Source organism: Camelina sativa, chromosome 12 (assembly GCF_030686135.1).
Source record: "Camelina sativa cultivar CO46 ecotype springtype chromosome 12, ASM3068613v1".
NCBI lineage: Eukaryota > Viridiplantae > Streptophyta > Magnoliopsida > Brassicales > Brassicaceae > Camelina > Camelina sativa.
The window spans coordinates 14,419,946-14,444,499 of NC_141891.1; the positions used below are offsets into that span (position 1 = coordinate 14,419,946).

The 24,554-nt window shown below is 39.4% G+C and overlaps 5 protein-coding genes and 1 non-coding gene across 7 annotated transcripts; 5 read left to right on the forward strand and 1 right to left on the reverse strand.

Moving 5' to 3' along the window:
* Positions 1 to 9,706: 9,706 nt before the first annotated feature.
* On the reverse strand, positions 9,707 to 10,500 carry LOC104792985 (uncharacterized). Its single transcript, XM_019226752.2, has one exon. The coding sequence runs from the start codon at positions 10,415 to 10,417 to the stop codon at positions 9,962 to 9,964; it is 456 nt and encodes a 151-aa protein (XP_019082297.2). The 5' UTR covers positions 10,418 to 10,500; the 3' UTR covers positions 9,707 to 9,961.
* A 1,747-nt stretch (positions 10,501 to 12,247) lies between these two features.
* Positions 12,248 to 15,349, forward strand: LOC104792986 (phospho-N-acetylmuramoyl-pentapeptide-transferase homolog). Of its 2 annotated transcripts, none has more exons than XM_010519257.3 (8): positions 12,248 to 12,629; positions 12,776 to 12,862; positions 12,963 to 13,120; positions 13,588 to 14,032; positions 14,115 to 14,179; positions 14,374 to 14,567; positions 14,644 to 14,852; positions 14,936 to 15,349. In XM_010519257.3, the coding sequence occupies exons 1-8, from the start codon at positions 12,498 to 12,500 to the stop codon at positions 15,116 to 15,118; spliced, it is 1,473 nt and encodes a 490-aa protein (XP_010517559.1). In that variant the 5' UTR covers positions 12,248 to 12,497; the 3' UTR covers positions 15,119 to 15,349. The 2 variants fall into 2 exon arrangements, 1 of the variants encoding a protein (XP_010517559.1); XR_015573878.1 differs by having other exon boundaries at positions 12,255 to 12,629; positions 14,115 to 14,221.
* Positions 15,350 to 16,780: 1,431 nt separating this feature from the next.
* On the forward strand, positions 16,781 to 18,799 carry LOC104792987 (cytochrome b561 domain-containing protein At4g18260-like). The gene is made up of 4 exons (XM_019246480.2): positions 16,781 to 17,207; positions 17,282 to 17,446; positions 17,946 to 18,094; positions 18,209 to 18,799. The coding sequence occupies exons 1-4, from the start codon at positions 17,055 to 17,057 to the stop codon at positions 18,597 to 18,599; spliced, it is 858 nt and encodes a 285-aa protein (XP_019102025.1). The 5' UTR covers positions 16,781 to 17,054; the 3' UTR covers positions 18,600 to 18,799.
* Positions 18,800 to 18,861: 62 nt separating this feature from the next.
* LOC109125274 (uncharacterized protein At4g18257) lies at positions 18,862 to 20,550 on the forward strand. The gene is made up of 3 exons (XM_019226754.2): positions 18,862 to 19,262; positions 19,661 to 19,984; positions 20,122 to 20,550. Exons 1-3 carry the CDS (start codon positions 18,985 to 18,987, stop codon positions 20,291 to 20,293), a joined length of 774 nt encoding a protein of 257 aa, XP_019082299.1. The 5' UTR covers positions 18,862 to 18,984; the 3' UTR covers positions 20,294 to 20,550.
* A 180-nt stretch (positions 20,551 to 20,730) lies between these two features.
* On the forward strand, positions 20,731 to 20,810 carry TRNAL-UAG (transfer RNA leucine (anticodon UAG)). Its single transcript has one exon. It is a non-coding gene; the product is annotated as a tRNA-Leu (tRNA).
* A 1,017-nt stretch (positions 20,811 to 21,827) lies between these two features.
* On the forward strand, positions 21,828 to 23,064 carry LOC104792988 (PR5-like receptor kinase). Its single transcript, XM_010519259.3, has 2 exons — positions 21,828 to 22,086; positions 22,182 to 23,064. The coding sequence occupies exons 1-2, from the start codon at positions 22,032 to 22,034 to the stop codon at positions 22,880 to 22,882; spliced, it is 756 nt and encodes a 251-aa protein (XP_010517561.1). The 5' UTR covers positions 21,828 to 22,031; the 3' UTR covers positions 22,883 to 23,064.
* The last annotated feature ends 1,490 nt before the right edge of the window (positions 23,065 to 24,554 follow it).

Consider the following 24,554-nt stretch of genomic DNA (forward strand, 5'->3'; position numbering starts at 1 on the left):
TCACAAAGACCATCTGTCCCGAAGGACCGTCACAAAGACCATCTGTCCCGAAGGACCGTCACAAAGACACTCTGGCTAAACAGCCCGCCACAAAGGCCAACAATTGGCTAAAAGCCCGCCACAAAGGCCACACAATTGGCTAAAAGCCCGCCACAAAGGCCATACAATGTCTAACAATACCGCCACACACAGGCACTCTGACTCAAAAGTCCGCCACAAAGGCACAAAAGCCCCTCCCAAGGCTTCCCACCGCTAAAATGGACAAAATTCTGACTCCCGCAAAACTTTCCATATTTAACACTTTCCATTTTTGGAAACTCCTCTTCACAACCCTGCCTCACGGAAACTTTGTACCCCAAACACCACCTCATCTTGTTACTGAGTCGCACAACCAACCACCCCAAGCGACCGAGTAACAAGAGAGATGGGCTGGAATACTCCATTCCCGCTCCAGCCACGGATTACAGATGGGACCAGGCTAAACAAGCTCAAGTCGCGGCTTGCTTCTCATACCACTTCTTGAACCTTGCCTTCATCTTTGCCTCAGGCTCCCAAGTCTGTTCCTTAACACCATCACAGTCCCACAGGACTCTCATCAAAGGAATCTTCTTCTTCCGAAGTTCCTTGATCCTCCTCTCGAGAACCCTCACTGGTCTCGCCTCCAAAGTCATGTTAGGCTGAAGATCCTCAGGAATCTTAGCCAACACCTCCTCTCCCTCACGGAGACACTTCCGCAACATAGACACATGGAAAACCTTATGGAATGCACGCATCACCTCAGGTAACTCCAATCTATATGCCACTGGTCCAACCCGCTCAATCACCCTGAATGGACCCATATACCTCGGACTCAACTTAGTCTCTGACAATGACCTGTTCGGACCCCGCAACATGGCCATCTTGAGGTACACTCTGTCTCCCACCTGAAACTCAAGATCTCTCCTCCTCCTATCTGCATAACTCCTCTGCCTATCCTGAGCCTCCTTCATGTTCAGCTTGAGAACCCGAATCTTCTCTGAGGTCTCCTGAACAAAACTAGCACCAAACATGCTCCTCTCCCCCACCTGAGTCCAGCATAATGGTGTACGACATGGCCTCCCATACAAAGCCTCATAAGGAGCCATCTTAATACTCGCCTGATAGCTGTTGTTGTAAGCAAACTCTACCAGGTTCAGGTGATCTGCCCAATAGCCACCCCAATCCAACACACACATCCTCAGCAAATCCTCCAGCGTCTGGATCGTCCTCTCTGACTGTCCATCAGTCTGGGGATGATAAGCTGTACTCATATGTACCTTAGTGCCCATCTCTGCCTGAAACGCCTTCCAGAACACCGAAGTGAACTTGGAATCCCTATCAGACACAATGCTCGCTGGCACCCCATGCAACCTGACTATCTCCCTCACATACTTCTTAGCCAAGACCGCTGCTCCATCAGTCTTCTTAATGGCCAGAAAATGTGCTGACTTGGTCAACCGGTCCACAATGACCCAAATAGCATCAAAGGTCCATGACACTGGCAATCCCACCACAAAATCCATAGTGATCATATCCCACTTCCACTCAGGAATGGGTAAACTCTTCAGTAACCCGCCAGGAACCTGATGCTCAGCCTTCACTAGCTGACACACATCACACCTCGAAACCCAACTAGCTACATCCTTCTTCATCCCGACCCAATGATAGTACCTCTTGAGATCACGGTACATCTTAGTCGCTCCTGGATGAATGGACAACTTGCTCGCATGAGCCTCTCTCAGAATCTCCTGTCTCAACTCCCCATCCTTGGGCACACAAACCCGACCGTGCACCAAGATAGTACCATTATCTGAGACCTGATACTCTGAACCCACATCCTTAGAGGCATTCACTAGCCCCAAATCCTTCTCCTGTGCCAACCGCACCCTACTCAGAAGATCTGCTCTATCTACTGCTTCCAAACCCAACGGTTCCTGTGAAACAGCACACAAGCTCAAAGCACTGATCTCCCCTACCAGTGACTCCATCTCCTGCTCCTGAGCCGAAGCTACCCTCTTCCGACTCAGAGCATCTGCAACCGTGTTAGCCTTTCCAGGATGATAGGCTATCTCCAAATCATAATCTGCCACAAGCTCCATCCACCGCCTCTGTCTCCAATTCAGCTCAGGCTGAGTGAATATATACTTCAGGCTCTTATGATCTGTAAACACCTGTACTTTTGCACCGTAAAGATAAGACCTCCAAATCTTCAGGGCAAAAACTACAGCACCCATCTCCAAATCATGGGTAGGATAGTTGCCTTCATGCACCCGCAACTGCCGCGAAGCATAGGCAATCACCTTCCCATGTTGCATCAGAACACAACCCAACCCAACTCTAGATGCATCTGTATAAACCACATAGGGTTCTCCCTGCTCAGGCAAAGCCAACACTGGCGCAGTAGTCAACATCTCCTTCAGGCTTGCAAAGCCTTCCTCACACTCTTCTGACCAGACAAAAGGAACATCCTTCCCTGTCAACTTAGTCATAGGACGTGCTCTGCTTGCAAACCCCTGCACAAATCTCCTGTAGTACCCTGCCAATCCAAGGAAACTCCTGATCTCTGTGGCATTCTGCGGTCTAGGCCAATCTCTGATAGCCTGAATCTTCTCTGGATCTACAGAAACCCCCTCTGCAGAAACAATGTGACCCAGAAAGCCCATCTCACGCTGCCAAAAACTACACTTGCTCAACTTGGCAAACAACTTCTGCTCCCGCAGCTTCTCCATAACTGCCCTCAAATGCACTGCATGTTCCTCAGGACTCTTAGAATAGACCAGGATATCGTCGATGAAAATGATGACAGATACATCCAGAAACTCCTGAAACACACTGTTCATCAATCTCATAAACGCTGCTGGCGCGTTAGTCAATCCGAAGGGCATCACCACAAACTCATAGTGCCCATATCTCGTCCTGAAAGCAGTCTTCCTCACATCTGCCTCATCTATCGGTATCTGATGATAACCCGACGCCAGATCTACCTTGGAGAACCAAGTAGCACCCCTCAACTGATCCAACAACTCATCGATCCTAGGAAGAGGATACTTGTTCTTCACAGTGACCCGGTTCAAACCCCGATAATCAATACACAACCTGAAACTCCCATCCTTCTTCTTCACAAACAACACCGGCGCTCCCCATGGTGATACACTAGGACGGATGAATCCCTTACTCAACAAATCTTTTAGCTGTTTCTTCAGCTCTGCCAACTCTGCTGGAGCCATTCTGTAAGGAGCCTTGGATAACGGTGTCGTCCCCGGTTCCAGTTCAATGGTAAAGGGATCCGACCGAGATGGTGGTAATCCCTGCAAAGACTGAAACACATCCTCAAACTCTTCCACTACTGGAATACCGCTAACCGTAGACTTCCCCACTGACTCTGGCATAGATATAGTAATCAGATAGGCCTCACGGCCCTTCTCGATCATCTTCCCAGCCTGAATGGCTGAGATCACGAGACTCCCCGAAGTCGGTCTAATACCCTGAAAGACCAACTTCCCTCCTGAACGCTCAAACTCCACTCTACCCCGATGGCAATCCAAATGCACCCTATGGCGATGCAACCAATCCATCCCGAGAATAACATCATACAGCTCCACTGGACTGATAAGCAAATCTGCTGGCCACGACTCTCCTGCGATCTGAATATCAATTCCTCTAGCTCATCCAATCACTCTCAGGAACTCGCCTCCCGCAACCCTGACAACTCCTGCACGCTCTCCAGGATCCCCGCTGATCCCCGCACACTCTGCACACTCTGGAGTAATGAAGCTATGCGAAGCTCCAGAATCAAACATAACATGGGACTTAAACCCGCCCACCAACAAGGTCCCTACACAAACCTCATGTGTTGAGAACCTAACACTTTATCATAGGAAACATATACAATCTGAACCTACTAAAATTCACAAAGTTTAAGTACCAGAAAAATATACCTGTGATCGCCCCGGCACTGGTTCCACCAGTCTCAGCTGTCGTGTAAACCCGAGGCCCCTGCTCAATCCGTGCCACCTGCTGTCCACCAGGCTGCACCTGCTGCAACGCTGCCACGGCTGCCGGCTGCAACTTGGGACAAAAAGGCCTGATGTGCCCTGTCTCCCTACAGTGATAACATACCCGAGGTCCTGTCGACGGAACACTCCTCTTGGGACAACTAGCAACCCTGTGATCTCTGCTCCCACAACCGAAGCAACCTGCACCACTCGGCTTCTACGTAGCCTCCCACTTCCTCTTGGTTCCCTGAGCATGCCTACCGCCCCTGCTAGAACCACCCTGCTGCTGAGCCTTACTAGGCTGAACTGCTGGAGTAACCGACACTGACTGTGCCCGGATATCCTCCTCAATCTCTGCTGCAGTCTCAACCAGCTCTGCACGCGTAGCATAGTACCTCCCTCTACAATGAACTCTCAAATCATCCCGTAGAGCTCTCATGAACCTCCTGACCTGAGCCTCCTCAGACTCCATGGCCCGACCCCCATAACATAGAAGTCGACTGAACTCCAAGTCCAGCTCCCGCACTGACCGCGTCCCCTGAGATATCTGAAGGAACTGCACCTCCAACCGGTCCAATGCCTCCCTAGGAAAATACTTGCGGTTGAACTCCAAGACGTTAGTCAGCCCAAGTCATCTCCCTCTGCACCCTCCTAGCAACCACGGATCTCCACCACAACTCAGCATCACCACCCAAAAAGTAGACCCCTATGTCCACCCAAAACTCCACAGGACATCTCAGAGTATGGAAGTTACGTTCCACACTCGTCCTCCAAGCATCCGCAGCTGTAGGATCTGTACCACCCAAAAACCTCTCAGTGAACAGACCCTTCATCTCCTTGAGCATAGCCAAATAACGTCCATGCTCTCCCACATCCGCAACCACTGGCTGCCGCTCCTCCGCCACCACTGGTGGCACTACCTGAGCCCGAGCCGGTACCACAGGTGGTAACCGCTCCAACACCTGTGCTAGCAAAGCCGCAATGTCAACACCAGGGACTCCACCCGCTGGGACCCCCACACCCGGGACCCTAGCATCACCGGCCACTGGAGCATCAATACCGCCCCCTCCTGCCACACTCACGGAATCCCCCGGAACATCCTGCGACTCACCAACACCCTCAGCTGTCACACTCTGGTCCTCGGTCTCACTAACCACTGGGGCTCTACCCCTACCACGACCACGTCCGCGACCACGTCCGCGTCCACGACCTCGACCAGTCACAGCATCCTCTCTAACCATCTGCACTACCATGAACAGAAGGCTAAGCAAACAATTTCTATTATAACACAGAAACATAAACTCACCGTGGAATCACACACTCGGCTCGAAGAGGATGTTCTAGGACTTCATGCCACACACAATTGACTAACTCACATAATCAATCAAGACATGCAATCCCAAACATCTACAACAGAAACCTAGTGAACCCAAACCTAGAACCGTAAGGGCTCTGATACAAAAATGAAACAACCGACCCTTTTTTTTTTAATAATAGATAATAAATATAATATATTAAAATAAACTACAGCTAGTGGTCCCATACCCACTAGCCATCTAACCACAACACAATCAACAGCGGAATAACATAATCAATATCCAATAACAAACCAATAATAAACCAATATTATAGCAAGGCAATATCTCAATACCAAACAACAAGAAACATGAAACCAGCAACCTAGCAATGTTTCTAATGACTCAACTCTAGCACCCTAGCAAATGCCAGACAACATCCAATCGAGTCCCTAGAACATCCTCCTCTTCATTGCCTTTGATTCCACGATCACACTTTGCCTTTACCTGCACCACAAACACAAATTGAGATGCATGAGTATTTGATAAACACTCAGTGAGGCAATCCTCTCATCTACTGGGCTATACACACAAGCAATAAGATCTCTACATGCCACAAACAACAATCAATAAAACAAACCAGGCAATATACAAAGCATGCAACGTCCATCGTAACTGAACAAGGGGTGTCGACCGACACCAGATGGTGTCGATCGATACTGAATATCTGGTGTCGACCGACACCAAACTGGTGTCGACCGACACCCTGCCCGACACTCCCGAAAACCCTAGTTTGCATCGACCGACACCTCCACATGGCATCGTTCGACACTCGCTAAAGTCCCGAGCCGTCCTCGCGTTGGTGTCGACTGACACCCCAACTGGTGTCGACCGACACCGATGGCGAGCAGCGATTTCCCTCGATCAGAAACTCCGAATCTCGCCTCCAAGCTTCTCCAATCCGCTCCTTGCACTCCCAGAAGCCAAACCCAGCCCAGACAGCAACGAAATATCATAGGAAACTCAAAGAAACAACCACATAAGCACCAAATCACATAGAATCTAGAGATCTTAGCTTAGATAAGCCATGGTCATGCACTCACCTCTTTGCAGGAAGTTTCTGACCAATAAGGACGAATCCCTCACTCCTAGCAAGCTTCTAGCACCTTCCCAGCCTCCAATCTCTCAAGAACAGCCAAGAAATCTCCCAATCTCACTCACAATCTCAAGAACACTTGTTTTCTCTCTTTTCCTCTTTTTCAAACAAAAACGGCGACCACAACCTCTGGAACACGACCTAGGTCGTTTCCTTCCTTTAAAGACCCGGTTCAATGGTTTCCTTAAACCAAACCGAACCAAATCGATTAAAAACTCATTCTGATCGAACCGAAAAATAAGTGGTGTCGACCGACACCCCCTTGGTGTCGATCGACACCCATCCCCAAAAACCAATTTTTGGTTTGCGGATGCTACAGAGACCCTCAAGTTAAGCAAAACAGACATCACACAACAATATATCAAACCAGGAAAAACAAGTCTCGGATGAGACCAGTGTCGACCGACATTTAAACCGGTGTCGATCGATGCTGTGAACCTTGGTGTCGACCGATGCTTGAAAAGGTGTCGATCGATGCTGACATAAACAGTGTCGACCGATGCTCAAATGGTGTCGATCGATGCCATACCTGCAGACGCGAACCGCACAAACACGAACGACGAATCCCGATTCCAATCATCCCGATTTTGTCCCCAAACTCACCCAAATGACACACAAACCTATGGGAAACTCAAAAACAACATACCCAAGCAACAAACACCACAGAAAGACAAGGAAACAGCCAAACAAAAGAGATCTCATGCTTAGATCAACCATGGTCAAGCACTCACCTCAAGAACAGGAAGATTGGATTGAGAAACATGGAAAACAACACCTCCAGAAGCTCCCCCTTCGTTTCCAGCAACAGCTATCACTTCTACAGCCTCAGATCTCTCCAAAATCTCCAAGAACAAGCCCAGAAAATCTCAGAAACGTTTTTCTCTCTTTTCTCTCTTTCTTTTTCACTCAACGGCGACAACAATGAGACTCCCCAAAACCCTTAATTCGTCCCTTAACACTTAAATGCGATTTAGGGATTTTAATTAACCCAAACCGAACCAATCAGCAATTAAAACGAACCCGACCAAACCGGAACACTTGGTGTCGATCGATGCCCCCAAGGGTGTCGATCGATGCCCCCAAGGGTGTCGATCGACACCCACACCAAAATTACAAAAATTGGTTCGCGGATGTTACAGTTTGTATTGTGGATAGCTAGTATCCACTTGGAATTCAGAAATATTATAGATCCTCCCCTCGTGAAGGTCATCCCTGAAGCGGTAAACTCGGTATTGGGGAATTGAAACTTGAATCAAGGTAGACTGCATTATAGATTTCTTTGTTACTAATAAAAATAAAGATGGAAGGATGTATAGAAATATATGAGAGTTGAATACCTTTTCATCCAGTAGGAGGAAATCTAGGCTGATAATCTTGCCATTTTGATGGAAAGCTTTTGCATTCCATTTACGTAGAAGACGACCACAGACGATTTGAGGATCACGACCTGGCTGAAGGTCTTTCAACGGAGTAATACTCATAATTGGTAATGGAGGCTATTAGCGTTTAAAGATGTTTAGATTGGAATATGGTAAGTTCAATCATATATAGAATGAGCCGATTTTGGATTTTAGGAATATAGGATTTGATTTATAATTTATAGTATTGATTTCGTTTATATGGAAATTTATGACTTACGGTTTCTTAAGGTTTAAGGAGATCGCATGGTGTAATAAAGAGAAAGACGTGGAGTAATAAAGAGGATCGTGGAGCATATCGTTTTTTGAATATATGATTTTATGTTAATCTAGAATTGATCAGTTATAATTTCATAGCATTTAAGGAGATGATGGACCAAAACGTAAGGATAGATCATAGCATTTCATATTATTTCTGTTTAATAGTCATTTAAGGCAATAAATTTAGTAACACATTTAATATCAATCGACCAAGGATCGTGGAACATATCGTTTGGAATTGATCAGTTATGATTTCATAGAATTTAAGGAGATGATGGACGAAAAGGTAAGGAGAGATCATAGCATTTTATATTATTTCTGTTTAATACTCATTTAAGGCAATAAATTTATAAACACATTTAATATCAATCGACCAAGGATCGTGGAGCATATCGTTGTTTGAATATATGATTTTGTGTTAATTTCAATTATATGGGAATTGATGAGTTGCGAAAAAATACCATTTAAGGAGATGGTCGACCAAAACGTAAGGAGAGATATCATTTCAATTATATGGGAATTGATGAGTTGCGGTAACATACCATTTAAGGAGATGGTCGACCAAAACGTAAGGAGAGCTATCAATTCAAGGAAATAAATTTAGAAACCCATTTAATAGCAATAGACCAATAAGGAGAGATCAAAACTCTACTTTTATATATATAATTATTGTAAGTAATGAATCTCCTTATCTGAGCCTGGCTTGATCCGTTATCTCGAACTCAAAATAACTCTTCATCCCGTTATATTCGCTTTTCAAGCCTTTTTTAAGAAAGAAAAAAAACTCTCTCCATCCATGAAATTCTATTTCACCACTTCAATTGCGAGAATTTTATCTAATTATTACTATTTTTCTGAACTTAGTTGTTTTTGATAAGTTTAAAGTCATTTAAAACTAAAAACTCTAATTGGTAGCCTATAAAAGAAGGTTTTCCTTTTTTCCACTTCTTGTATATATAACGAAGAAGAAAATACAATTAGGTGTGCTTGATATATAGAAGCCAAAAATATACTCCTAAAAGGTTGGTGAGGGTTATGTTTGATAGAATATGTATGTATATATGTGAGTATGTGACCGTTGGTGCGTGGAAGCAAAAATGAAAGGGGCCTCGTGAAGTAAGGACCAACTTTTCACCAATATATTCGATGCTTATTTCTTCTATAATCTATTCTATAAATTTGTTTTAGTATCTCTTTAATCACCAATATACTCCTTGTGTAGGGAAGCAAGCAAACTGATGCATTCTTTTTCATTTTCAATCAACCAATCAATCAGCCAAGAGTCAAAACTCTCCAACTCATGTGAAAAAAAGAAGTAAACCATACTGGATCAAATTCGCTAGCTACATCTCTCCAAGTCGAAAGCTATTGGGCTCAAAGTCATGGGCCTAACCGGTTCGGTTTAATTTGTCATTAGATGGACCTTTTTTCCTTTTTTCTGTCTACTTGACTTATAACGACTTTCAATTATAATCAGTTTGCACTGAGAATTTTAACCACCCTTTATTTTGGTAAATTACTTATCATGTAGTACACACTTTAAAAGCCACACTTCATACTCACTGTTTGTAATATGATCATCATCTTTAAGTATTAAATTTGAGCATACAGGTTTGGCGCAAGAACACAATATATATATTATAGGTTTAACTATAATACAAAGGACAGCGGTAATTAAAGCCCAGCTACTTATTCTTTTGATCCTTATTTATGCATTAATTAAGCTGCCAATATAGTATTTTCTCTTTGTTCCTTCTTTAGTCTTATCATCTTATGCATGTATGATTCTGTTAAGGTAATATAACAAGAACGCTCATATTAGCGGTGTTGGCTCCTCTCTCTCCGACCTGGTGATCCTCCACCATTTCCATCGCCTGAGCCACTACCTTCACCTGCGTGCCCGGTTCCACTTCCATGGCCAGAACCACCGTCTGTGGCTCCTCCTCCTCCGGAACCAGACCCAAATCCAGTTCCTGACCCCGAACCCGAACCAAACCCGAATCCACCCCCTTTGCCTCCTCCTTCTGGTGAGGAACCAGAACCCGAACCATAGCCATAACCACCTCCTGGGGTTGAACCCCATCCCCAACTATATCCCCAATTAGGTCCATGAGCCGAACCGCTTGAGCTGCTGGATCCTCCGGTTGGACTACTTGGGGTGGCGGCTGCATTAGCAGGTGTTTCAGACTCTCCTCCTCCATGGACAAACGAGAAGGCTAAGAGTAGAGACATTATTGCCACCAATGTAAAGAACTCACCCTTCATTTTCCTCATGAAATAAATATCAGTTTTAGCTCTTCATCTACGGCTCATCCCGTTAAGACTTTATATACGCAATAACACAAGAACGCGCATTAGACACGTATTATAACTATTATTGTTATGTGATGAATCTAAATGAAAAAAAGAATCTTTAAGTAAATGGCAATAGAAAAAAAAATCTTTTAAGTAAAAAGGAGATGAAGTTAGTGACATCCGTGAGATGTCTCTCTTTTCAGACATGTGAGAATCCGATTTTAGGGTTAGAATTAAAATGTCGGTTTATGTGATATCTTTTTAAGGCTTCCATAGTAATGAGTCACACCACTCATGCTTTGTGCTATTTTTGTTGTTACCCCCACTAACTCTTTGGACATTTTTATTTTTTTCTTTTTCCTTATTTGGGTCAAAATTTATTTCGTATTCTTTATATCATTTCAATAAAAAGAAAATGCAATAACAATGTTATAGCATATTAGCATGTAATATAATAACATGTGAAACGGTTCCGTGAATATAACTTGTGCATGTAACGTTTTTGAGAATCATTTTCAATGCGTTTAGTGTATTAAATGTTTTTATTTTGTCTCTAACGAGTGAGTATTATTCTTCTCTTTTTCTGTGACAATTTTAATAAATTGTTGAAAAAAAGAAGTGTACTACTTGAAAGTTGAAAGAAAACAGTTCTCGTGACTTGTTGACAAATGGCAGCTCACACATTCTAAAAAGGTCTGTCGCTATCTCTCTAGAGATTTCCACTGGGAGAGTAATTGAAAATTATGTTGTTGGCAGTTAAGATAATTCCTACCTCGAAGACTTTTTTCATGTGTTACGGGGGGTCTGTGACTGTGATATGCGTTATTCTTAGTTTTAAAATAAATAGTTGAGAATTTATAAATTGTATAGTATAATAGTCCTTTTCCATAATATTTTCCGAGAGGAAACCATTACCTCCTGGTGTAGAAGCACCTAGATTTGAAAATAAGTTAGTGGCTAAAAAGTTTTTTTTCAAGTTAAAGGAATTGATTATGATTAATTAGATATTTTCCCCCATGTTCTAAAACATGTCTATATCAGCCTTATACTTTCATTTAATAGAACTGAAATAGTTGGATGTAAAGACTATACAGTATAGTATATATTTACATGGCATTCTACAAGAAGATATTTATATGCAATAAAGCGATCATGTATGTTTGTTACAAAAAAAAAAAAAAAAAAAAAAAACTCTATGGATTCAAAGATGCAACTAGACAGTAAAATCATAAGATTGACACCTTCATTACAGATCAGAACTTGATGATGCATATGTTTAGGTAAAGAGGTCTATCTACTGTCATAAATAGAGATACATGTTAGAAACTTCAGAAAGACATCACATAAATTTAACATACTGAAGTCAAGATTGATGTTATCCTCTTGATAAATTCAAGGACAAAAACTAGCCGAAGCATTATACTCTTGATGATAAATTGATAATAGTGTGTATTAAGAAATTTGAGATACTAATTAAAAATGAGATTGAGAAGTCATTCTCTAAACATTCACAAAACAAATCAAAGCTTTAAAGATTAGAGGCTTTTACGAGCCTGCCTGCCTATGCACTATACTTGTAGACATGCGTACCTTATTGCTTGTGTATCTCTATCCGACCGATTCCGGTTCAATTCTCCCTGATTCTTCATTTTTTTTTTTTTTTTTTTGTGCAAACAATTCTCCTTGATTCAAATCTTCAGTTTTGTTACAAGAGCTACCGAAAAAAAATAATAATGGTTACTTGTGTATAGAGAATTACAAAAATAGCCTTTAATTAAAAGTTAAAAACATTGCCGACCTAAAAAAGACATCTAATGAGTAATGAAGACCCAAACAAAAAACACAAGGGACAAAGCAAACCAAACACAAGAAATAGTATTTGGTTGTGTCTGCAACACAAAAAAAAATCTGAGGTTTTGAGTCAGTCACACCCAACCCAACCACATGACATAACCAAAACTTGACGACCCAAATCGTTTCTTCTTCAAGAACGACGCCATTGACGTTTACTCTTCATTACCCCCAACCTTCTGTACCATCTCTGACTCTAAGCGATGCGATGAGATTTTTCCTGTTAACTCCGAATTCTTACCGATTCTACCATCCAAACCCGTTTCGATCTCTCGAATCGATTCCTCCTCTTTCGGTTACACGTCCTCGTGTCGAATATGGATCTCCCTCTCCTTACAAGGTACCGATTTTGATTGATTGATACTTATGAAAACAAACTTAAAAATCGAGTCTTTGTACTCATGGTTAAGAAAGCTTATTTCTAATGTGACATGTTTGATTGCTTCTTCTCTTGTTACAATTATGTTTTGTTTGATTCTGTTGCAGTTCATTGCAGCGAGCTTACGGAGACATGGATGTAGTAGTAGTAGTACAATGAGACATAGCTCTGTCTCAGTTAAGGCATTTGATGATGTAATTTTCCAATATCCATTTCAGATTAGAATGTGGGGTTTTTTGACTACTATTATGTCTTAGCATCAAAATTAATACTTTTCTTCTTCTTCTTTTTAAGGATTCATTTGATTTTTATTCTGGTGACATATTTACTGCTACGTATTCAATTTCGTCGAGTGAAGGCGAAGAGAGTGATGGGGATTACGCGTTGAATGTGGTAACTGAAACAACTGCTCAAAAACTTGGAAAGTTTCCAAGAGGTCGCAAAAAGCACAGGCACGTTTTGCTACTTTCAGATTTTAAACCATGGCACTAGTCTTAATCATCACTTACTGCTATGTATACTTTGTATTGAATCCACTAGAATTTGTATGTAAGTGAAGTGTAGTACTATAATCTAAAAGGAGGCTATGAGTCATTTGATTTTAGGATTTGGTTGGTGTTTTAACTATTCTTAAGTCTTATGACTATCATAGCATATTGTTTCAGACTAACCATGGTACTACTCTTAACTCTTAAGTATCAGTTTACCGCTATGTTAGTTTCCATTGATCCATTTGGAGTGGGGATAAATCCACTAGAATGTGTGTGTAGGTGGTGTAGTATCAAGTGAATGAATCTAGGATCTGGTGTTTGTTCATTTTAGAGATTCTTTCTGGTGGATTAGTCTTATGGATATCATAGCAAATTGTTCTCTTGTGAACTTCCAATGTTTTGATATTGCTTTGTTTCGTCATATGCAGAATCAGATATGGGATTAATTTGGGGCTTCTGGCTTTTTTGTCACTGCTACTTATATTGATGGACTCTTTTGCTTGGAAGATTGTTAGACTGCCTTTGCCTCCATATTTCTTAAGCCTGCCCTTCTTCATATCAGCGGTTTTAGTCACCTTAGCCGGTTATATTGTTGTTCCACTTCTAGACAGACTGAAAGTGCATGAGCCAATTAGGACACTAGGTCCAGTTCCACATAACCGCAGACCAACAATCCCAACAATGGGTGGGTTGTTTTTTGTTCCAATTGGTGTTACTGTTGCAATAGCCTTGACTAAATTTTCGTCCATCGAAGTCTGTGGAGCAGCTGCTGCAACTGTAGCATTTGCAATGATTGGACTAATTGATGACTCCTTAAGCCTCTACAGTGAGAATAACATTGGTTTGTCTGCTAAAGCACAACTTCTTTTGGAGGTATTTAACTAAGTTTCACTCTCTATCTTATGTTTTTAAGTGTTTTCATCCTCTTAACTTGATCTATCTGTATGTATCACAGGCAGCAGTTGGGACTTGCTTTGCGTTTTGGTTGGAGACTGCAAGCATATCATCTCCTTATGGCATGTATAGCCTCTTATAACTAATCTGATCAACGCATATATGATGGTAACTCGCGTATCTACTTTCATATAAATGTACATGAGAATACATGATTATATAAAGTAATACCAATCCGCATATTACTTTCTAGAGTTCTCTCAAAGCCTGTCATTCAGAAGTTTATATAACGTCTTCTTGATTCTGTACATTTTTTCCAGGAAAATGTTGATTCCTTTGCCTTCACCAATAGGTCTCGTTTGCTTGGGAAAACTTTACCTATTGTTGACATCTTTTTACTTCGTTTCTATGGGAAACTTAGTCAAAGCAACCGATGGTCTTGATGGACTGGCTGGAGGTATTGCTGCTTTGGCTTTTGTTGCAATGGCAATAGCAGCTCTTCCTATTTGCTCTGGTTAGTCCCTTACTTTCAAGTGAAGATAGATTGTGTTGCCCACTGCTCCTAATCTGTAATCGTAATTCTTGATCAGATCTTTCTGTATTTGGAGCTTCGATGGCTGGAGCTTGTTTTGGATTTCTACTTCATAATCGATACAGAGCATCAGTTTCCATGGGAGATACAGGATCATTGGCTCTTGGTGGAGCTTTGGCTGCAATGGCTGCTTGTTCAGGAATGTTCTTTCCATTGTTCATATCATCTGGTGTCGCAGTTTTAGAAGCTTCTTCTGTCATTATTCAGGTAAAGAACAGAACAGATATACTAAGTGCATCTCTTTCTCTAACCCCACAATAATCATAGATATATGCATTTCTGACCCGCAGGTCGTGTATTACTCGGCGACTAAGCGTTTAAAGGGGAAAGGGCGTCGATTTTTCAAGACAGTACCGTTTCATCATCACCTTAGACTCAGTGGTTTGAAGGAGCCAATGATAGTAACTATGGCATATGTTATATCCTCTTTGCTCTCTCTTTCTGCAGCTTACATAGGTCTTATTTCTGCATAAGCTTCATTACTTTTTGCTTGGTCTCTACTCAATTTTTGTTTTCTTAAATTCTTTATATGAAAAGTCATATTAATTATATTGACTACCTATTTATTTTGTTTTGGTTTAAAAAGTCCCTATAACCATATTTTTTTGTTGAGTCTGATCTTCCATAATCCATACCCTTGTAACTTCATGTTAAATATTCATATTCTCAATGATATAGTAATATGCAATGATGAATGTTATTTATTTCTTACCAACTTGATGATTTAGCCTTTAAACAAACACTAAAAAAAGCTTGATGCTATTTTTTCTTTTTAGAAACAATAGTTTTTAGAATGGACTTAGAAATGATCGAGAAATTGTTAATGATTTGATTTATTTGTAATACTTTTGTCATTGAAAAACTACTCTGATAAGAAGTAAATCAAGAAAAAAAAAAAAAGAGATAAAGGGGGGAAAAGTGTATATATGAATGGACTGCTTACCAAAAATTTCATTAGGTGTAAAATTATACTAGTATATAGTTTGTTAGTGCTTTAGTCGATGATATTAGAGACTTTTACCCATGCATTTGTAATCATTTCGATGATCGTTAAGTCACCGCGAGACTTTAAAAAGAAAGATAATGCGGATTAATAAAAGGAACCATAATCTAATTGTTGTTATGTAATCTTCGCAATTCTCGAGTTCTGACAGAGATTATCACTTACAAACCTTAATCTGTCTAAAATTCTATTTAACTTAAAATTTTTGGAACAGTCACCTACAAATTGACATGAAATTGATGAACTCTCTCCACACGTGGTAGCCGTTTTAGTTATTGACATGTGTAGATTATTATATCTATATTTACACGAAAATGATTTGTATTTTTTTAAAAAGAACATAAAAATTTACTAATAACTAAAAGTTGTCAATTTAGTAATTTTACATAATAATCTACACATTCTTTGTTTATATTACAAATTTATAAAAATATTATAAAATGGATTTGCTTAGAGGTTGTTTGCAAGTTTATTTTTATATTTTTATATATGCAAATATAGATATCACAGTCATGACTCATGATGACATGAAGAGATTGATGAACTCTCTCATTCTAGATATTATTGGTTATAAACTTATAACTTATAACTGATAGTCTGATAACAAGACAATTTGCAAAGAAACCTATTAATCTATGAGCATATTAAGCGTAAATTACATCATTGGAGCCAAGAACAAGCGGATTAGTTGATTGCTTATGGGACCAAATTGAAAAGCTTAAATTAGTACTTATTTATTTCCTTTGGTAGCACATAAAGTCCAAACTCTCTCACATGTGAGTAGTGTGTGTGTGTATGAGCATATACACACAGACGCACACATATGTGGGTGCATATATTAACTTTTCAAGAAGAACAGGAATGTGATCATGATTCAATTACATGAAGATACTATATATGCAATTGAAATTTTCCAAGCATAAATATAATATTTATTTACTTTTTTCTTTCTTTTCTTCGTAAATCCCTTTTTGACTTGTTATATTATGATCATGATTATGTTGGATGGTATCTTGGATTTGGTGAGTGAATTTATAACATCAAGGAAAATTAACATTATAATGATCATTTGAATTTGGCCCATCCCTCCCTCCATGATCAAATTGAATATCATTTCTTTAACTAAGTCCTCAAAGCATTCCATTAAAAGCCTCTTTTGCACCAGCCATCACATGCATCCTCTCTCTCTATTTGTCTCTCTCCCTCTTCCATCACACATACACCCCTTTTCAAAGTCATACATGTACTCATATGTTTTATGCATGTGTATATATTTCATGAGTCTTGCTCTAAATTTCATAGAGTGATATGAACTGATTTAGAGAGAGGGCCAGAGTTAAAGGAAAATTTTAGAGAGTGGGTTTTGTGATTTGAGATTCTTTTTAGCTGTTGAGATTGAGATCAGAATGAAAATTTCTAAATATCTCACGAATGTTTTGATTTCTATTATCTTCTATCTTTCTTCTGCTCCACCATTTGTCATATGTTCATCTCTTGAAGTCACCATTGATGACCATTCACCAAGCAATCTCACGAATAAAGGATCCCTACACGACAAGGTATTCTTTTTCTTTTTTTGGGTTTTTAATTACTTGGTTTTTTGTTTCCTCATTTCTATAATTTTATATGGCAGATGAGTCATCAAATGATAAATAGCATAAAGCTTCATGGCATTCTCTTATGGGTTTCCATGGGGTTTCTTATGCCAATGGGGATTCTCTTCGTTAGAATGGCCAATAAAGCTCATGAAAATGGAAGAAAGTTTAAAGTGTTCTTCTATCTTCATGTCATTTTCCAGGTATAAATTAAGTATTAGCCACTCCATAAGTATATCTAATAACGTAAACGATTTATGATCAAGTATTTTTAAATGCAAATTGATCTTAGTTCAGAACTCATGATGACATCTCAGTGATCTCACTTTAATCATTTTCTCCACTATAAATATATTGTCGAATATACTATTTAAGGGGAAATATGTGTATACGATTTTAATAAGAGTGAAAAACAAGAAGCACTCATAGTCTTAGATTTACTCAATTTTCAACAGCTAGATATAGATGCATTCAAATTAATTTCAAAATACATAGCTTATAAGGGAATTGCTTCTTGAATTTTCTATATAGCTTTGATCATGATTTCTTGAATATTAAGGGAAAGGAACTAAGGACACACTATGATTACACTCTTACATGCACATTCAAAATCGATGTAGTAATCAAATCAATATATACACACATTAAATAGCCATCTGAGATACTCATTACAATTTTTTTTTTTTTTTTTTTTATGAGCAGATACTGGCAGTGGTTTTAGCAACAATAGGAGCTATAATGTCCATAAGAACATTGGAGAACTCTTTCGACAACAACCATCAAAGACTTGGCTTGGCTCTTTATGCTGCCATGTGGCTACAATTCTTGACTGGTGTCTTCAAGCCCGCTAGGTATTATATATACTGATATATGTAGTGATGTACACGGAAATATACATCTTTGGTATATATATGCCTCACACTTATCACGTTTTTTTTCTCCTTTTTTTTTGCTGTATATTGTAGAGGGAGCAAAAGGAGGTTGAAATGGTTCTTATTACATTGGATTCTAGGAACAACAGTGTCACTAGTTGGCATAATAAACATATACACTGGCATAAGAGCTTACCAAAAAAAGACATCATCAAGTAGAGACTCGAGTCTTTGGACAATCTTGTTCACAGCTCAAATCGCTTGTCTTGTCTTCTTCTATCTATTTCAAGACAAATGGGAACATTTTCAGAAGCAAAGAGCTGTTCTTAATAATGGATTAAATCACCAAAACAATAACACAAATGGAAGTAGTGACCAAATCATCCAAGTGGTAACAAGAAATGATCATGATGAACCAAAGGTCATGGTTCCTCAGCCTTGTCGCAAAAGTAATGCACTTGTAAATCTGTTTAAATTGATTTGATTGGTGTGAATTTAAGTTCAATTATAATATTCTTACCATCTTTTTTTTTTTTTCTTCAATGATAGATACCGTTGGATTTTGATTTGGTTTGTTTTTGTAGTGTTTGTGTTTTTGTAAGTATAATTTTTTTTTTTGTTACGTATGTATTATTTTAATAGTTCACATAATAAAAAATGAGATAAAGTTATATGAAAAGAAAATATGGGCCTAGTTAAACGAAGACAGGCCCAATAATGAGGAACGAACTATATTTACGATCTGATAAACTTCGATTTCAATTTTGAATCGAGTGTATGCAAAATCTTCAATCGAAGTTTAACCTCTGAGGATAAAATCGAACCAGAGAGATTCAAAAAGCTCTGATTTAGAGAGGAGAAGGAAGAAGATGGGAGGCGAAGAGGAGACGAAGAAGAGAGTGGTCACCGAATCGCTGGGATGGTTAACGGAATCTTCGATTATGCCAAAGAAGCAGCGCGCTATCGAAGGTGTAGGTCCTTCTTCGATCATGGAGCTTAAAGCTCAGCTCTATAATTCTCAGGAAGAAGCTAAACTGAACAAGGATTTGAACGGATCCGATGCTCAATACCATCGCGCTAAGGAAAGGATTGTCGCGAAAGACTCTTTCTCCGCGAAAAATTCCGGCGTCGAGAGTCGTAATCTAAAGTAAGTCGGTGATTCATCGATATTTTAAATCTTCATTTGGTTTCAATTTGGGAATTAGGGTTTGGAAATTTAGATTGGATGATGATTTGGTTAAGTAGGATGCTTCTGTATCTTGGAAACGAGATTATTTGGGAATTAGGGTTTCGATCTTTAGTTTATCAATCAAAAATTCGTAGCTAAGTAAGAATCATTGGTTTGAAATTGAATGTGGATAAAGCGAAGACTACAGGATTATCTTATGTTGTAGAAGAATCTCATATTGGCTGCTTCATATGACTTTGTTTAACCATCTCCATTGGTTTTTAAGTGTTTTGTTAAGGTCCAGAATCACTTAAGATTCAGTTTTCGTGTGGACTAATTTAGTTATTAATCAAAAATTGTATGTTTGGAAAATGAAGGGACAAGATTGAGCACAAAGCGGTAAAAGACGGAGCTGTTAGTTATGCAGCATTGGAGAAAAAGGCTCAGTTGTATGAAAAACTTGTTAGAGGAGAGCTATCTGATGAAGAAGGTGAAGAGAAGTACTGTGTTGATTTCTTCAGGAAAGGCATTGAACATGAAGATCCAAAACCATCGAGAAGTTACATCAGTTCCATTTCAGCACCACCTGAAGATTTAAAACATGATGGTGAAGACGACGGTTCGCTGTTTAGCACCAAATTTGCTGGACTTGGACGAGCAATTGGGACAACTGATGTAAGTCAACATGTGCGCATGGTCAGGTAAATTCCATTTCTATCTCCTTTCTCTGTTAGTTATTTGTTTCATCAAAGCTCTTAGAAAGAAGGAAACAAGTCCATTGCTGTAGATTTTACTCTGTTTTAGGAAGTGAATCGACATATCTCTATTGTTTATGTAGGGAAGTTCATGAGGAAGTCAATCAAGAGAGAGAAAAGGCAACTGAGTTGAAGCTACGGAGACAAGAGCAGGCAACAAATCGTCGGGAGAAACTCAAACAAGCTTATCTACGGAAACAGCTCGAGAAACTAAAGGCTCAACAACAACAACAACAACAAGAGCAAAAATCTTGATTTTTTCGATTTTTTCACTTGGCCAAGGTTTGGGATTTTGAGTTGTGGCCTGAACGCAGAGAAGACAATGACTGAGTTGTGTTGACCGAACCAGAACTGAGTTTGATATGGCTGCAACAAAAACATATAAGCCATCATTGGAAATTCCAAACACTTCTTCTGGGATGAAGCTGTAATTATCTAAATGCTCTTTAAAGCGATATACATGTACTGTGGGTTATTAAGTTATATATCAATCAACAGATTCTACGCACCAACATATATAGACAACACTAAAACAAATCTTTATAAACTCTTTACTAGTTGTTATATCCACTTAGACATATCAAATGTAAGTACTACTAAGTAGTAAGTAGTAAAGAGTACTAAAATTACATATTTATACTTGATCATTTAAGGATGATATATAAATATTAATCATGTAACTAAAACAAAAAGACAGTTTGGCCGAGTGGTCTAAGGCGCCAGATTTAGGCTCTGGTCCGAAAGGGCGTGGGTTCAAATCCCACAGCTGTCATTTAGTTTTTTTATTTGTTCAGACTTTAATAAGATTTAAGACTAAACAGCTTCTTGCAAATTGGTATAACAAATGGTTTGCCAAAACTAGCAATAATGTCTAGCATCATCGAGTCCTTCAGGAACGGATAGACTTGTTCTTCATATCTTTTTCTCAAAATGAGCCACCAGTCCATTGTCTTCAGCCTGTTTTATTGTCTCACTGATAAAACCTGTTTTCCCCCTTTGCTTTGAAGAGCATTAAACATCTTTGTAGTCCACTTGTTGTAAACCCTTCAGTAAATGCAAATGCAATACCCGTTTTGTATGGTCGAATCCTGGCATCATCGTTGTATGGTGTTTTGCGGGTTATTCGCAATGCAAATGGAAAGATTTTAGTCCATATCAAAAGAGATTTTACCCATGATCAGGTTTGGATGCTAAGATAAAGAGTTGGTTGTAGCCTTGTAGGAATTGGAGGAGAGTTCATCATTGTCTTCATTCTTCCATATGAATATATGAAAATGGCATTTGCAGTGGAACTGCAATGAAAATATTTTGACAAAAAAAAAAAAAACTGCAATGAAAATAGTGAAAGGCTAATGAGTGGACAATCATCGAAAACAAGAGCGAATAAAAAAGGAACAAAAACAAAAAGAAGACAATGACTTCGATATTATCTAGCCTTCAACAAGTTTCCATCTTATTTTTTCTAAATATCTTTAGCTCGTTCTATAAAAATTTATTTAACTCAGTGAATCAATTAAATAAAAGGGTGCTGTCAAAAAATAAAATAAAAACCATGATTTTGGTATTTGACTATTTGCTAGCCTCAAGTCAAACCAATTTTTTAATTGTGAATTAGAGAGATGAAATTTAGAAAATAATTAAATAATAATAATGAAAATTATGTTTTTTTATTGTATTAATTCTTACTTTACTGTTACAGAAACCATGACTTTTTTTGGTTGTAACATAATTATTCTGTTGTGAGAATTGATCAAATGAACACTTAACAGGTTTGAAAAAGAGAAAAATAATTCTTATTCCCATTCACACTACAAATGCAATTATTAAAAAAATTATATCTCTTCTTTCTTGGCAAGTTCCCAAACATAAATACGATTAGAAAAAGGGTTGTACTATATTATTTCCACTATCTGTTTTCTTCCTCCAATTTATACTCAGAGGGTGACTGACTAATTCAGTTCCTTGGAACGTTTCAATTTTTTTCTGTCACCCAATGGCGGAAAGGTTGCCAATGATTTTCCTCTTTGCTTTACATTTGTTAGTATCGGGTAAGATTTTTTCTTGATTGATAGTACTTTTTTATTTTTGGTTGTTATACTTGTTTGTTTCTTTCTTTAATTTCTAAGTTTGATGTTCCTCGCAGGAGTGTTTTCCATGAGTATACTTACCATAGAGAACAAGTGCAATCACACAGTTTGGCCAGTTATCTTCTCATGGAACGTGGACTCACAGGTCTCCCCAACAGGCTTCGCTCTCAGGAGAGGTGAGGCGCGAGCCATACAGGCGCCATCCTCATGGTACGGTCTTATCTCGGGTAGGACGCTATGCTCCACCGACTCAACAGGAAAATTCTCTTGCGCCACAGGGGACTGCGAATCCGGAAAGATCGAGTGTCCCGGCTCATACAGTTGGGCTCCGGTGACTTATGTCTACTTTAGAATTGATAATGGTGGCATCAACAGCTACACCATCAGTGTTGAATACGGTTACAACCTTCCAGTAATGGTGGTCCCTTCACAGCGTAGCCGGACATGTATCAGCGCCGGTTGTGATGTTGAACTGAACAAGACTTGTCCAAAAGATCTTATGATAATGTCCAGAGGCACTCCAGTCGCATGTAGTAGCACGTGCATGGAATCTAATACTCCGGAGACTTGTTGCACCCGCGACTTCAAGTCAAAGCAAAACTGCAAGCCGACGGTGTACACGCAGAACTTCGAGCGAGCTTGCCCACTCGCTCATATCTACGCCTATGACGATAATAATAGCACCGTTACATGCCTAAACTCTACTGACTATGTCATCACGTTTTGCCCTTCCTCTAATCCAAACAAGACCAAGTAGAGTTACGTAAATACCCCGTAGCTGGTTTTATTACAATTTTGCTAGGGGTTGATTACGTCAAACAAACATCACATGTTTTCAACTTCGACTACAAAATAGAAAAAATGTGTTTTCAAGTCAATGTGTATTTTTTTTCTTTAGTAATTATAAATTTATAATAAGAGTGAATGGTGTTTCCACCACAAGTCTACAACAAGATATATAACAACACCTTCACATAACTAAGACTTCCGTAAAATCCATCCTAGTCCCTATCCATCTCTATTTTTGTTGGGGCCTGCATGGGACGACTACGTCAAACGTTACATGCCTCCAATATCGACCATTCAATCCTTTTTCGGTAGAAGAAAGCTTAATGCATTACTAGGTCAAGTTGTTGACTTTTCAGCTAATACATGAGGGCGGATTCTGTCCACAATAGATAAATTTATAACAATATCTCTTCGGAAGTAGTAAAGGTGCGGAAATATTTGGCTATACTGTCCCCTACTTGATTTGCTTGATGGGGAGTGAAAGAGAGGGAGGAGGGTATGTCGAACTTCTCGTTATTACACCTTACGTTCTTGAGCCGTAGTATTCAAGGAGGTTAAACTAGCTAATCTTCCTTTTAAAGTTTGTTATCAAATCTTGGCACCTGTTAAAAAGTCACTCTTCATAAGCTTAGAAGCCTGGTGGACACAACGGAATCGTTCTGCTTCGTGTCGCTAGAGTTAAACCAGGTTGGAGATGACTTATTCTCCCCGATATAAGTTTTCGACTAGTCGTTCTAAATATGTTTTTGGTCAATCTGTACTACTATTAAAACCTAATTTAATTGTTAAATGTTGTAAATAAATGGGAGATAAAGAGAAAATCGTTGAATAGCATGACTTTGTTATCTACTAATCTTTGATGGTTAATGAAGGTGTTGTTGTTATAGTTTGGGCTCTCTCATTCCCAATTATCTGCCCAAGTAAAAGAGCCCAAACTGGAGAATTGAATAAGAGAGCCTAAACTGGAAACGATATTTGAAGAAGGATGTGATAGTTTTGCGGTCAAGACCCCTAAACGGATTGTGATTTTTCTTCCTCTTCTACTCTCAACGCTTTTGTACTTTTTCTTGTACAAGATTATCAAAGACTGTTATTGTAAAGGTATAGAGAACGCAGATCTACCAAACCGTTTGGAAACGTGCCAAGCAAACGCTTTTATTTAATCTTGTAAAAACCTACGTTTGTTACAAGCTATGAACCTAAACCTACTTTCTTGTCTATCTATCACAACATCCTGTGTAGATCTAAAAGAGTAAAATGAACACACTCACCTTCAAAGCTCTTTTTGATTGTTTGAAGGTTTACAAATCTCACAACTTTTATCCCACGAGTGCTAACTCTTTTTGCGGCTAGCCCTCGTCCCTTTATACCTTACACAGACGATCTTTAACCTAGATCTTTGTGAATCCCTAACTAAAAGGAAATATTCCTTATCCTAAGAAATATCCTCCCTTAATCTCTCGATCAAATATACTCTAAATATCCTCGTGTATATCTTGATCTTCTTCTTCCTTCCTTCTCACGTTCCCTGTCACGACATCCCATAAACTTTCTCCACGTCAGCTCATCTGCCACGTCAGCATATCAGCACTCTGAGACACTTCGCAAGCTCCTGTCACCTTCAGAGCTCTGATGCACTT

Excerpts from the sequence above, each read along its gene's own strand:
- LOC104792988 (XM_010519259.3), top strand. The coding sequence starts at position 22,032 with ATGGCGGAAAGGTTGCCAATGATTTTCCTCTTTGCTTTACATTTGTTA. Across the intron at positions 22,087-22,181 it reads TTTACATTTGTTAGTATCGG|GAGTGTTTTCCATGAGTATA; the intron begins GTAAGATTTTTT and ends TGTTCCTCGCAG.
- LOC104792987 (XM_019246480.2), top strand. The coding sequence starts at position 17,055 with ATGAAAATTTCTAAATATCTCACGAATGTTTTGATTTCTATTATCTTC. Across the intron at positions 17,208-17,281 it reads AAGGATCCCTACACGACAAG|ATGAGTCATCAAATGATAAA; the intron begins GTATTCTTTTTC and ends TTTATATGGCAG. Across the intron at positions 17,447-17,945 it reads ATCTTCATGTCATTTTCCAG|ATACTGGCAGTGGTTTTAGC; the intron begins GTATAAATTAAG and ends TTTTATGAGCAG.
- LOC104792985 (XM_019226752.2), bottom strand. The coding sequence starts at position 10,417 with ATGAGGAAAATGAAGGGTGAGTTCTTTACATTGGTGGCAATAATGTCT.
- LOC104792986 (XM_010519257.3), top strand. The coding sequence starts at position 12,498 with ATGAGATTTTTCCTGTTAACTCCGAATTCTTACCGATTCTACCATCCA. Across the intron at positions 12,630-12,775 it reads GATCTCCCTCTCCTTACAAG|TTCATTGCAGCGAGCTTACG; the intron begins GTACCGATTTTG and ends ATTCTGTTGCAG. Across the intron at positions 14,033-14,114 it reads AAGCACAACTTCTTTTGGAG|GCAGCAGTTGGGACTTGCTT; the intron begins GTATTTAACTAA and ends TATGTATCACAG.
- LOC109125274 (XM_019226754.2), top strand. The coding sequence starts at position 18,985 with ATGGGAGGCGAAGAGGAGACGAAGAAGAGAGTGGTCACCGAATCGCTG. Across the intron at positions 19,263-19,660 it reads GTCGAGAGTCGTAATCTAAA|GGACAAGATTGAGCACAAAG; the intron begins GTAAGTCGGTGA and ends TGGAAAATGAAG. Across the intron at positions 19,985-20,121 it reads CAACATGTGCGCATGGTCAG|GGAAGTTCATGAGGAAGTCA; the intron begins GTAAATTCCATT and ends TTGTTTATGTAG.